General features: G+C 44.2%; 1 protein-coding gene across 3 annotated transcripts in view; it reads right to left on the reverse strand.

The window, feature by feature from the left end:
- The window catches only part of LOC116842520, a 64,203-nt gene that overhangs the window by 10,397 nt on the left and 39,408 nt on the right, over positions 1 to 14,398 (reverse strand). For 2 of the 3 annotated variants that reach the window (XR_004377736.1, XM_032811858.1), the window contains exon 1: positions 1,082 to 1,368. The exons of the other annotated variant lie outside the window; for it this stretch is intronic. Coding sequence is in view for 1 of the 2 variants with exons in the window: in XM_032811858.1 (XP_032667749.1) it covers positions 1,082 to 1,196 (115 nt within the window). In the remaining variant the exon portion in view is untranslated. Of the gene's footprint in view, positions 1 to 1,081; positions 1,369 to 14,398 lie in introns of those variants that run through there. 3 annotated transcript variants of the gene reach the window in all.

Below are 14,398 nucleotides of genomic sequence, written 5' to 3' on the forward strand. Positions count from 1 at the left end.
TCTCTCTCTCTCTCTCTCTCTCTCTCTCTCTCTCTCTCTCTCTCTCTCTCTCTCGAGCAGTACATAATTCATTTCTTGTCTCATCTAATTTAACATCAGACGTAGATATTGATATTGAAATTAAACGTTCAAACCCTAGTTTGGAAAAGTCCTACAGACTGACATAGTCTCATTAAAACTTATTTTAACTCAACAAACGAGATTAATTGAAATAGTATATATATTTCAGTGAATAAAAACTACTGAATCACAAGAGTAAAATTAAATTATTACTGTTATATTTTTAATTTTTTATTAATTATTACTCTTGAAGTAACAAGTCTTGAGCTTCTGCATCTATTGGAATTGTTTGATTGAAAACAATTTTTAAGTCTAATTTCTTTATGTCTGATTCAGAAGAAGGGAAGCAAGAAATTTTCTCTCTGGCTCGAGAGAAAGTTATTCTAAATTTTATCAGCTTTCAATAAAAAAAAAGCATCGAAATCGAGGGAATATCTTAATCGATTAAAATCAATTCGTTCCTGCAATGACGAGGTAACATCAGTTTCGTTTAGTCCTCAATTTCGCGTGGAAACATTCCCTCAACGATTCAGAGTGCAGAATTCGCTCTGTACGAGTAGAAATCCAATCAAATTTAAATGACTCGGCTGTCACGCTACTTTTCGAGTGGAATTTACTCCGGAGAGATCTGGGGCGCACCGAACGAGAGTTCGCGTTTCCCCGGAAAATATATAGCGGCCACGCGGTAGTGGATGGACCGCGATGGGAAGAAGAAAAAAAACTTATTGTGTGGACATGTATCTATATTTCAACGTATTTTTTGTAGAAATTTTGGATATGTATTTCTTTGTCTTCGACATAAGTCAGAACGATCGCGACGAATAGCCAGGAGCCTTAAGTACCATAAATATTAGACAGGTAAAACCGGTTGCGGGTTTATTGACAAATTATCTCCGCATACGCGGATTTCGAAGAAGTGAGAAGAAGTGAGAAGCCATGCGCGAAGAAGAAGAACGCGCGTGGAAAATCTCATTATCGCGTGATATATCCTAGTTCGATTTCACCTACGGCGACCGCCCACCTGGCTCGAAGACGTTGTCCTCGTTTCTCTTGTAGATCGTGGGCTTGGCTTGCGCCGCGACGAGGATCGCGGCGACGAAGCAGACGAGGATGAGCGTGCAGGTGGTGTTCCTCATATCGAATCCACGCGTCGTCGTCTACGAGCGAGTGTACTGTCGCGCCGCGAGGGAACCTCGAGAGAGAGAGCTCTGGAGGAAAACGTACGAGCGGACGACGGTAGATCGGTCGCGCGGAAATGACACCTCGCGCGGCGATGCTCGATACTGCACTAGGCGGCTCGCGGATCGCCGTGGACCGCGGCGCGAATGAAAACACACCTGCCGCCCGAGTGGGGAAACTCAGGAATAAGGGAATTGGCGCGATCCGTGGGAGATCGCGGCGAAGTGCGATTGTAAGTGCCGCCGGCGTGTTTAATCGCACGGCGAGGTGGTGAACGATGGCGAGGAAAAGCGGGACGAGTGTGGAGTGGTATGAAGTAGAGTTTACGTTACACCCCGGAGCGCTAAAAATCCTTAAGGTCCGTCTATAATGAGATTTGCAGTAGGCAGTAAGACGTAAGTAGTAAACAAATTGACCAATCACAGCCGATTATCATAAGAATAATCGACTGTGATTTGTCAGTTTGTTTGCTACTTACATCTTACTGCCTACTGCTAGTTGTAGTCATTGTAGACGGACCTTTGGAGTTCGATTTAGAGTAATGATTTATAGTAAGATTTAGAGCAGTGATTTGACAGTAAGAGATAAAACGTCCCAAACAGATCGCATGAGAAAGATAATCGTGTGATTATTTGTAAATAAAGGCAAAGAGGAAAGATTACGTCATTACAGGTAATAGCTAGGAGTTAATTATGCAAAGAAACAATCCATATCTATGAGCGCTATGCATGAACTGAAAACTGAAACGCGATTAATTTGATCTCAATAAATACAATAAATGGCGTAATGGCGAGTGTTTCTCGATTTATAACAATAAGATACAATATTTGTAAAAGCACTGCTAAACGAGAGATAAGAATGCATCACGCCGGGAAGCGATCAGGAGACAGAAAGAAAGAGAAAGAGAACGCGGATATCTTTCGCGCTGCTTTCGCATAGGAGTGTGCGTGTGAAAGTGCGACTTTCGTCGGATGGTACAGAGGGTGACAACGTCGACCCACGTCGTCGTCGTACTCGCAACGATCTAAATCTATCTTACTCAAAGAGGCGGATTTCCTAGGAACGTCCGTGACGTGCCTTTCGCGTCGTCAATGCGATAATTAGAGTTCACGCGAGGAGAGAAAGGGAGAAAGAGAGAGAGAAAGAGAGAGGGGGGAGAGGGAGAGGGAGAGCGAGAGAGAGAGAGAAGCTCATGATACGTCTCGTTAACGCCCGCGTAATTTTCAGCTGGAGCCTCGTGAAAATTGATAGAAGCCACCTCGGGCGAAATTATGCGACGACACGCCTACGACTTATTATCCCGCTCGAAGGCGAACGGCGTGACACGCGGCGGCAAGGTGCTCGTGAGCAATGCCGAGGGAGCGTCAAGGATTTGTATTAATCATTCTTTGCATACGTCGTTCGCCTTTCCGCCGACGCGCGCGTGAAGGGGAAGGAGAGCCGCAGAATAAGAGTACACGTTGGACCCTGATTCCTTCGCGCGGATATGCCCGCTCACTTTACCGTGCCCCCGCAGCAGTCTTATCAGGGGCAGAGTCTCGATCCCCGACCTGGAAATTTAATATTAAACCGCGACACAGCGGAGGAAGATGTAAAACGGCGAGAGGAGAGACAGGCAGTACCGACGGTGCACCGCTAATTACACAGGCAGTTCGGTAGTCAGCGGGCGTGACAAGAACAGCTTGGCGAGCCTAACAATGGAAACTGGGTTAAAAAGTGAAAGGATCCAGATTGGCGGAGGAACGACCGTAGCCGACGTCTGTTCGGCTTTCTATTCACCCGACGACAGTTCTGCGGCGCCCGAGAGGCGCCCCCGGCCTGTTCCCGCTTTTTCGCGCTGAAAGCGGGAAAAATTGGAAGTGGCTTCGAGAGCGAGCGTCGTGTCAGCGGGACTGGTAGTAGGTCGCTTGTTCGTTTTTCTCCTTTTTCCCTCTCCCTCTTTTCTCTTCTTTACGCCAATTTGCTCGCCGCACCGCGTGAAAAGAGAGAACCGCCGTGTAGAGACGGCGAATTACATCGTGGTTACATGATAGGATCTTCGCCACCGCTGCTGGCAGGTCAGGGATTCGTAAGATTCGCTCATTGCGAACGGTGCAATTCGATAAAAGGAAACTGTCGTACGCGAAATCCCTGGTTTTGCTCTCTTGAACTTCTTGGAACTTCACTTGAATTCAAGTGATTTTTATTCATATATATAAAATGAATTCTTCACTCCATATCGTCGAATGAGTATCTTCATTCGAAATTGAGCGAAACTGACGTACTCCATCGTCGCAGAAATATATTCCACTCTAATCGACTAAAACGTTCGCACATATCCCGACCAAAAATTTACCTCATGGTCTTGATCAGGTTAACCCTTAGGTCAGTTATCTGGTTCGCATAGGGTGACGTTCTCGGATCCTAATTGTTAATAATCCTTATTATAAGCTTTTTATCAGAAGCTTACTTGGCTTCAAACCAAATTAGGATCAACTTGATCATGGGATAAATCTCTAGTCGGGATAGAGTCAAATCCATTCTAAGCTTGAGTGAAATATCCACTCTTGTGATTTCGATTGTTTCATTGTTGCTTTAAATGAAAATATCGCTAGTTTTCATCCGTTTTAATTGCTCAAGAAATTTCTTCTTCTTGTTTCTGTGTCATGTACGATATCAGGCGTTTCGACAACCTGGCGGAAGTATTCTTGATCTTAGGCAGCATGGAGCAGCTCGTCCGTGTTCACACCTGTTTATGATTGCAGGTTCCTGAGCCATGACAGCTTCTTTCTACCGATTATTCTTATTCCTTCCGTTTAACGTCAAGCGTAACAGTCCGTATCTTTCTCCATGTAATATCTTTATTGAGCTCCATCAATTCAGCTGTTCAGATATTTGAAGTTTAAAGAAACTTAAAAAGTGCTTTTTATCTCAAATTGCGCGGGAAGCTCTCTCACAGACGAGTGTCCTCGACTGATTCTCAATCTTCGGGACGCGCTCAAACAAGACAACGACAACAACGACGATGATAACGACGAGAAGTCTGATTCATCGTGTACCTGACGAAACGATGAGACGACCTTTATATCGACAACGATCCTTCGTCGTGGGCATCGACGAACGGGGCCCAAGCAAGTCGATACCGTTATTGCCCTTTTCCTGCGGAACGACTAATCGAACGGCAGACGCAAGGGAGGAGACTGAATCGGGGGAAATACGAGATAGCGAAATAGAGAAGGAGAGAGAGAGATAGCGTCTCCTGCGGAGACATTCAATAACTCGCACGCACGTGCTCCAGATCGTTACAGTCGCCGTTAACTGCACTGGACTCTTCTCCGAAGCCACTTACTACACGCTTCCCGAGGAGCGCGATTTTATCATCGCGCAAATGCGTGTGACGGCGTGACTCCACCGCGGGAAGATAACGACAGGATCGCTCTACACACTCGTCGCGATTATGTAATGTAAGGTGACTGGACGTCCTGCGTTTCCTGGGACAGACCTTGTTTGTCACCCTTCGTCCCGAATTGGTACGAATGCTGTATGGGACAATTTACCCTGAATTCAGCCAAGTTGTTCCGATTTATTTAGATTCAGAGGATTTTTCAAACGCTTCTGACAAAGAAAGACCTTCTTAAGAAAACTCACAGCTCTGATAAGGTGAAAAACAAATTATTACATGACTGTGCGCGATAAGGCAGGGATTCGTAAGACTCGCTCATTGCGAACGGTGCAATTCGATAAAAGGAGACTGTCGTACGCGAGATCCCTGGTTTTGCTCTCTGAACTTCTTGGAACTTCACTTGAATTCAAGTGATTTTTATTCATACATATAAAATGAATTCTTCACTCCATATCGTCGAATGAGTATCTTCATTCGAAATTGAGCGAAACTGATGTACTCGCATCGTCGCAGAAATATATTCCACTCTAATCGACTAAAACGTTCGCACATATCCCGACCAAAAATTTACCTCATGGTCCTGATCAGGTTAACCCTTAGGTCAGTTATCTGGTTCGTATAGGATGACGTTCTCGGATCCTAATTGTTAATAATCCTTATTATAAGCTTTTTATCAGAAGCTTACTTGCACAAATTTTCTTTAATTAATATCTAAAAATCAATGTAGTTATTTGCAAAATGGTACAGAACATTTTTGTTCACCTCAATTCGTTCTACGTTCCTACAAAAATTGCGGAGGAGAGTCTGGGACATTCTATATACATATATATACGTGTATATAATTTTCGGTAATCTCTTCCTTCCTCTTCCCGCTCCACACATACATGAAATGTCCCAGATTTGGAGCTGGGAAATCTGGTCACGTTGTACAACGTCGAGAAGATCAAACTCGATTCAAGTCGATCGAAATCGCTCGAAGGGTGCCTTTGAGTTGCGGTTCCAGCCGTGTCTTTTCCGGCTAATGACCCTAACAATTAACGTCGTGGATGTAAGAGCGCGGTGCGACGTGCATTTCCAGCGGGATCGATCTCGATTCGTCTGGGAGCAACGTTCCGTAAAACGCGACAACGTGCGCGCAAACCATCATTCTATCTCGCCGCGGCGCTTTGACGGTTGACAAGCAATTTTCATGAATATCGGACGCGCTGTCGCTCCGTCGCTTTTCCGACTGACCGAGGTATGCGTTGTATCAACACATGTACACGCGCACACACAAACACGTTATTTCAGCCGGATGTAACACGGCCGCTACCGCCGCCGCCGCCGCGCGCGCGGAAACGGTATCGGCATGACGACTGACGAAATCAATATCGAGATGTTTTATATCTTCCCGTAAGGGTACAGCTTTCGTCAGCATCCTCGGCGTAAACCGCCGCTTTTAAAGGGAACGTGCCGAAGTGCGCGAAAGTCTCAAGTCTCGTCGAGTTATGAGCTCCGTCGTGTCGCGTTCCGCTTCGTTATATTAGACAGTGGAGAGACGTATCGGAATGGAATCGACGAGGAGAAGAGTCATCGGTAGGTTTTTACGTATATACGCGACACCGCGATGGAGAGAGCTAGTGCGATTTTACGACGGCTTTAAAAGGCCCCCCTCTGACACGGAGGCAGTCCGACAGCAATTGCAGGAAGTGCACGGGCGGAATCTATCGGTCACGGGTGTTACGCGGGACACTGGAAATTCGTGGCGGTCGTTCCGCGGGGATTTTACACGAGTATGCACTCAATGGGGTGCAGTCGATGACTAAGTCGCGTTTCCGCGGGCCCGAGGAAAGAAATCCACCTCCGGCCGGACGCGGAACATGGCGCGTGGACTTTGCGAACGAGTCGTGATGGACGTCTGTGAATTCAGTGAATGATCGATCAGTGGGTTTGACGAGCAATCAGATGCGCGGAAAAGATGCTGTTTCAGGGAAGAGATCCCGGCGCAACGGTTTGTTGCTCAACACAAACACACACACACACATACACACACACTCACACACACACAGTGGACGAAAAATTGTATCTAACAGAACATAATCTCATTCTTAGAGGAATCTTCTTATATATGGTCTATCGATTTTAACTTCCAAGAAAAAAAAACACTAATTGCAAGAAACATCATTTCCTGTAATAATTTCCGATATTCTAAGAGGAAATATTCTAAGAGAAACTTTTATCGAAAAAGTATTCTTGTAATAAAGTAAAAAGATTCTTCAGAAACTAAAAGGGAAATTTTTTCTTAAAGGGAAGATTCTTCTAAAACTAAAAGGGACTCTAAAAGAAGAACTCTAATTGTGGGGTGCTATTTCTTGTAATTTCATATTTCAAGCGAAAACTTTTATCGCAAAAATGTTCCTCTTTTAATGAAGAGAAGTAATATTGTGCTTGGAAGATTCTCCTGTTGGTCTAAGAAGTATTCTTTTGAAGCCAGATGTAAGAGGATTCCGCAAAGGATAAGATTATATTTGTTTGGATGTATGAGAAAATAAGATATATTGAGAACAAAAATTCATCGGAGTTTTTCAGCCTATTTCTTGTAACAACGATTATCAATAGTAATTATTATAAAGAGTAATGGCAGAGAGAGAGAGAGAGAGAGAGAGAGAGAGAATATCTTTCAAGTTATTCATCTTTATCCATCACTTCCTGTCAGCTTTAAGGCAACTCTCTGATTCAGTGTCTGTAAAATGACTCATCTTCTCGGTCGGTGAAATCATCGACAAACCGACATTCTTTCGCGAGTCACTAATATCCATCGTTCATAATCAAGTGGTAATACGCTAATTGAAACGATTTCACACACTGGAGATTCCCTCCTGCGAGATACACGATAGCAGTATTTGTTTGTCCCCAAGAGACAATATTGCGCGTATTCCTAACAAATAACCAAACTGAATAATGATGCTGTTCATAATGAAATGGATATGTGCTAATTGAAACGATTTCGCACACTAGAGATCCAATCTCGCGAGATACACGCGATATTGATTATGATAACACTATTTGTTCGCCGCAAGCGGGAATATTGCGCGCATCTAAATAACTGAGTGCGAAATAATGATGCCGTTCATAATGAACTAGATATTCGCTGATTAAAGTGATTTTGCACGCTGCAGATTCGCTCTCGCCGGATATCAATGATGATAGCTAACCAGAAAGAACGTCCTCTTCCTAGCCCAGTAACTGGTCAGAAATTTTGGCTACCGGCCAGTAAAAAAACTGATCAACTTCTAGCTGACGATCAGTTTTTACCGGAAATTTTTCTGCTTGGTCACCGCAGCGGGACAATACTGCGCATATCCCTAACGAGTAGCCGAACGCGAAATCTTCTCTGGCTCCTCGCACTCCTCCAGGCACCACGGCAGTTCGACACGAAAGAAGCCGAAGAGGGTGGCAGGCAGCGTAAGAAGGGGCGCGGCGCACCCCTTCAGCAACGGTCGAGTCTTACCGCGTTAATTGCAAGTACTTCCCTCGGGGTACCGCAGAGCGGGTGTACACTACACACGCTTGTCTACGCCGGAGGGTACGCGGAGATGACTCGCACAACACCCCATTTCCCTTTCAGTGCTTCTCCACGTGCGTGCGCGGGTCCTTTCATATACGTTCGCCTCACCGCTGGTTAAAATATTAGGATTTCCCCAAGGTCTCTCTCTCCCTCTCTCTCTCTCTCTCTCTCTCTCTCTCTCTCTCGTAGCGCGGAGAACGGACCCTCGTTGCGCATTCCCGCCGTCTTCGCCCGCGTGGTGTTCCTCTTGGAGAAATAGCCGCCGCTCATAGACCCGAATCAAAGCCGCCCCTATTCACGTGCTCGGTTTCGCGTGTATGCACAGGTTCTCGCGTGGGCAGACACACGCGTGTGCGAGGGTGCCATGGTATATATATATATATATATATAATTCTCTACATCGCGGAACATTCCCACCCCCACCCATGACGCAACTGAGAATGTACCTGGTCATGCGGAGTTTACAAGGAAAACTGGCCAGACTTTCACGAGACGGCTAAGTCACTACGAGATCGTAATTATTTAGCTCTATGATATACTCTGAGTACGCTAGAGAGTTCGGTTCATTCTCGAGAGCTTTTGCGATGCTTTCACGAGTGTTCATCTGGATGACGTTCGCGTCTTCCACATATTGCAAATCCATTGTGTTATTTTGGCTGAATCTCTTTTTACGTGTTTTTTACCGTTCTAAATCACGACATTTAACGCGTTTAAACGTAATGAATTGTAATTTTTGCACGTCACAGACGTGTCAAATAACGTGATTTAAAACTGCAAGAAACGTGTAAGGTAAGTGAACCAAAGAGAGAACAGAACGTGTGAATTCGTCCACTATGAATCGTCGAGTGTATACCCTGTTTAAAATGTTGGATAGAAAATGGTAGAAAACTTGTCTATCATATTTTATGGTGATTTTTATTCACATATTTCACAATTCATTTACGAAATTTCGTAAGTGAATTTATATACCATGTATTGTCTATGATTGATAAATATAAACTGATTATACCAACTTTCATATTCAACATGATGGAAAAAAGTAGTATTATAAGATATGATTAAACTATATAGATATTTTTTTCATTTTTATCTGACCATTTTGTAATCATCATTATAAGTAGAATTATTATGAAAGAATGTTATAAATAGTTTATTATAAAATAATAATAAATACATAATGCGATATTTATTATGATACAAAAATCATAATTATTATACAATTTATACAGATTAATTAATTATTATACAGATATCAATTTATTATATCAATTTATTATACAAACATCAATATTCAAGATGATTGAAAAGAACAGTATCATAAAATATGATTAAAATAGAAAGTCTATGTTGTACGGCTTTGGTGCATGATAAGTCGTATAAATCATAATGGAAATTCTATCCATTTCAATCTTATCCAATTATTTTCTATCAAATATTTTAAGCAGGGATATTTCTATTCGAACGTGAAGAGTTAATCCTGATGTGTTCTGTTATCTCACTGAAACAAATTCACTTTAGCCGATCAAAATATTCATCATTTGTGCGAATTAAAAATCGAACTCTAAAAGAAACATTCACTCCTGCGATTCTGACTGCTGATATTTTCTGAAGCGGATTTTTACTCGTTTTAAGTAGCGTAGGACATATGCAAGAAATTTAGAGAATAATCTTCTATAGTAGGCACATTATTAGAGATTCCAAGCAGACTTCTCAAGCTGAACAAGTGAAACGCTGACAAATGAAAAGCCGACTCTGCCCAACGGGGACGGATTATGCCGGCCGTGTGTACGCGCGCGCGCACGGACGGAGTCTGCTCATTAATTATTTCCGCAGCTCGTCTAGTGGACGGTCGTGACGGTGTCGAACTTCGTACTTTGGGCCATGATGATATTATTATGTCCCATGGGCGCGGGCGCGGCGGCAGCATCCCTCGTGATTTACCACACTCCGGAGTCCGTATGCGAAATGCGAGCTTAATAGAGATCGCATTTAACGGCAGCATAAATCAAACCGCGATATACGTCGCGGACGCGTATCGCACTCCCGATGTGTTTAAATGTGTCGGATACCTGCGCGTATGTGCTCGGATGCGCGTCGATTAACTCCCGTAACGTTAAAATAACGTCGAGCAGCTCGCCCGTGAGTGGCTTTCTTGGTCGAAACGGATAACTAATGATGCACAAATGAACTCGAGTAAAAGCCTTGGCTCAGTAAAGCAACATTACCGGGGCTTTGACGGGGGTAATTCATTCCCGTACAATTGACAGAAAATCTTGCATAAAATATATCTTGTTAAATATATCATTCTTCAGTAAAAGAAGTATTTTGGCACTTGTTTCATTCAAATCGAGCAACATGAACAGAATTTATATAGAAAAAATATAATATTCTCTGTGTGTGAAGCTCTTGAAAATTATGCGGTTCGTTGGTGCGTGAGTTTTTAATGATTTCAGTGTGTTGAATTAAATATGGGAGGATCAGAGATAAAGGAAATTATGTAGGAATGAGTACGCAGACAGTGTATAAGTGAAGATGAAACAAGGTATTAAATAGAACAGCAGGATTCAGAGAAAGTATAGGTGAAAATTAAGAAGATTGTGAAAGGAGTATTTAGGTAACAAGGATATTGTAAAATCAATTAGAGAAAGTCAATATAATTATAGGAATGTCAATAACTAGATAGATAGAAATAAGGAATGGACGGATGTGTGTGTGGTTAAGGAATATAATTGTAAACCAAGTCCCCTTTTATCTATGTAAGTTGGAATAAAAAATATATTGAAGGAAAATATACGTATAGTATCTTCGATACATTTTATCAGGCAAATTTTTTAAAATCTTTATCTGCGCGCCGGTAGAAAATTAATCGCTTTCTCACAGCAAACTCTTTCAAATTTAATCGCAGCTCGACAGCGCAAAGTGGCGAAATCGCGCGCGTTTTATTTAGATAGCAACGCGTGACAAATTTTATCAAGTTTCCTTTAGCGAAGAAAGCGATCGCGGTGTTTCATAAGTCGAGAAATTCAAGTCAGATGCAAACTGAACTTGCGGGTGCTTCTCTTGCGGAGACCCTGCGAGAAACGCAAGAGAGACGGTTATTTTTGCCATGAGAAGGAAACTTTGGAAATCGAGGGACGAGAGTCGACGAGAGGCAGGTTCGTGAAAGAGTTTGAAGGAAAGCGGTGACGGCGTGGATGAAAAGACGGGGATTTCGTAAGGGTGCGTCAAGTATCCGCCGGTTGCGTAGGCGTTTGTTAACACTTCACGCCTCCCTTTGAGGTATTACTATCCCTTCGTCGCGCGCGCGGAGGGGAATACCGTAGAAGTGATTCGCGCGTTCTGACTCGTGAAAAGAACTGCAGCGGCGAACATCGCGATATTGTATATTTCTGCGGGCATATCAGACTTGATCTTAACGCCCGTCTTGTATTACACAACAATGCGAACGCAATCTTTTCTCGCTGCTTTCCACCGACAATCGCGATACCACGGTCGAGCGATTTATTACGCCGGTGTGCACCTTACGCCTCTGTGTGTGTGTGTGTGTATGTGTGTGAGAGCGCGTTTGTGCGGGTACGTTGTAAAAGGACACAGAGGAAGGAAGGCATTAAGCGCGAGCACAATACGGCAAGTACAACGACCTCCGTGTCTTGAAAATTTAATCGCCGGCGTGTTTCGGGGTTGATCGCAAGTTTCCCCGGAAAATTTCACACGCTGCCGCGTCCGGATTTAATCCGGCGAGTTGACAGTGCGGATAAACCGTGTCTGTGTGCCGCAAGATATTCATCTCCCGACGTGCCTGAATATAACCCCGGTGTCGCGCGCGCCTCGTGAAATTGTCAGGTTAGTTTCGCTCTCACGGATTATACTACCGGCCGAATGATATTCGACGGGTCCTCCGCGGTTACGCATATTCGCGCGGTACGTGCACACTGAGTGACAAAATTCGCTTTGGACGCATTTCGAGCGCTGAAATTGCAGCGCTTCAAGATGCGAAAATTGAGAGGCACTGCTGACGCGTATGAATCGGTTATGACAGGAGTCGTAGTGACAGTACAGGGTGTGAAAATAAATGTAAGATGATGCGTTAATATGTGTTAATACACTCTGTACTTTCATCTCGGCTCCTGTCATAACTCATTCATACGCAAATGCGTCAGCAGTGCTTCTCAATCCTGACATCTTGAAGCGCAGCAACTTCCAATGTGTCCAAACCGTTTTGTGACTCACGCACGGTACGTTTCATGATATGCGTGGAAGTCATTTTTTTCACCTGAGCCCCCGGGGATGCTGAATTTTTCCCCGCGAGAGAAAGCCGCGGTGGGCGACGAGCGAAACGAAACGGGACGCTCGCCCGTAATTGACGGTAATTCAGTCGACTTCTCGTGCGTATTTATGGCGATTATCTGGCGGTGCGCTGCGGAGGACAGTAAAGGGACGACGATGGCAGGCCAATTAATCGCTCGTACTTGAGCTGTCACTACCCGGAACCCACCGCCCTAGTGTTGAAGTTCAAATTTGTATCCGGAATACCTGCGCTACTGAACGCGCGGAACTAATCGTCAAGTAATCGTCTGTCCTCCCCATAGACACGTAGCACGGACTGTCCTTTAGAGAGAGATGAAGTTGACATTAGTAAGAGAGGACAAGATGAAGAATAAGATGCTCTCCTTGTTAAATTATTTGTTTGGTAGAAGCAATTTGGTTGGATTACCAATCACCAAATTATTTGGTTGGAGAACCAATCACAATGATCAACGCGTTCTCTCTTTCTCTCACAGTGTTTCACACACTTTCTTTCTCTTGTTTCTCCTACACCGCCCCCTCCTAGAATTGTGTGACGAGGAAAGCATTTGTCTTAACACATGTTTCTGTCCCTCAATCTTGTCATCAAAGTTGTGCCGTCTTGTCCTACAAGAGTGCCTAGTTTATTCTATCAGTCTGTGATTCTCTTTATGAGCACGAGAAAGACTTCTTGATCGTCGAGAGATCGCGAGAAGAGAGTATCCAAGAGTATACTCGTTCGCCGAGGTATCGTTAAAGTAGAAAAAAAAGTTTACGCTGCGACGTCGCGAGAGAATACTTTGCATAGATCAGTGATTAATTTATGTACAATTAATTGACCCTTTGTGTACACGCTTCCCGTGTGCGCACGCGATGCATATTTATCGTCTGCTTCATTATTCCGTCTCGGAAGGTAGGGGAACGACCATCGGCCACCGCCGTCGCCGCTTTTATCCGGCGCATCAAGAGGACCGTGTCGTCGGCGAATGCGGAGCGCGCGGATTATTCTTCGCGTTCCGTTCTACTTTTTTGCATTCCACCGCAAGTGACACGCGTCGTTGTTGATCGCGTGCGCACTTCGCAAATCCCGCGATTTTCCCGCGAAAAAGAAGAAAACGACAAGCAAACGAATTTATTCGCGCGCTAATCTCGCGACGCGAACGACAACCCGACGTCTTCGCTGTACGGGACGAAACTACCGCGGTGCAAAAGAAAAAGAAAAAAAAAAAGAAAACGGAGGAGAAGAAAAAGGAAAAAGGGAAAATAGACGTAGTTGAATTATCGATCGGGTTCGAAAAACGGCTTGTTAGTCGAGTTGAACCACCTCGTAAGAAGCCATCCCCAGGAGTTTCCCGGTGTCAGACGCTTCCTGTGTTCCTTTCTGCCTCTATATATCTATCGATCCTCGGCCTACACCCTCCTCTTTGTGCCACCGACTGTTATTTCTCTCTTTCTTACTCTCTCTCTCTCTCTTTCTCTTTCTACCATCCGCTATCCTCTCTCTCACTCACTCTCTCTCTCTCTCTCTCTTTCTCTCTGCTTCATCGTGCCGTCTCACTTTCTCTCTCGCTCTCCCATCGCCGATGTACGGGGTGGTTCTCGCTCAACTTGCTTCTTACCCTCGTTAACTCCGATTATTGCACGTAAACCGTGCAACGCAATAAAGATCATTGAATCCAGCGCAATTTTGCCGAATTGTATGCGGGTGATAAAACGCGTGTCTTGATAAAAACGACAACGGTCATTGCATCATAGATAACGGAGGAAGGAAATCATGGTTACATTATTACAGTTTCGTTAAACTGGAACAACTCGATTTCACACGAGTGTCAGATGCAAACGCTCGACAGATGCTCGAGATGAGTGGATCACCGTGTATACCGTAACTCTCTGCCTCTCTTTCTCTCTCTCTCTCTCTCTCTCTCTCTCTCTCTCTCTCTCTCTCT

Source organism: Odontomachus brunneus, unplaced genomic scaffold (genome assembly GCF_010583005.1).
Source record: "Odontomachus brunneus isolate Ranch 3 - 2012 unplaced genomic scaffold, Obru_v1 Obru_scaffold_025, whole genome shotgun sequence".
Classification (NCBI taxonomy): Eukaryota; Metazoa; Arthropoda; class Insecta; order Hymenoptera; family Formicidae; genus Odontomachus; species Odontomachus brunneus.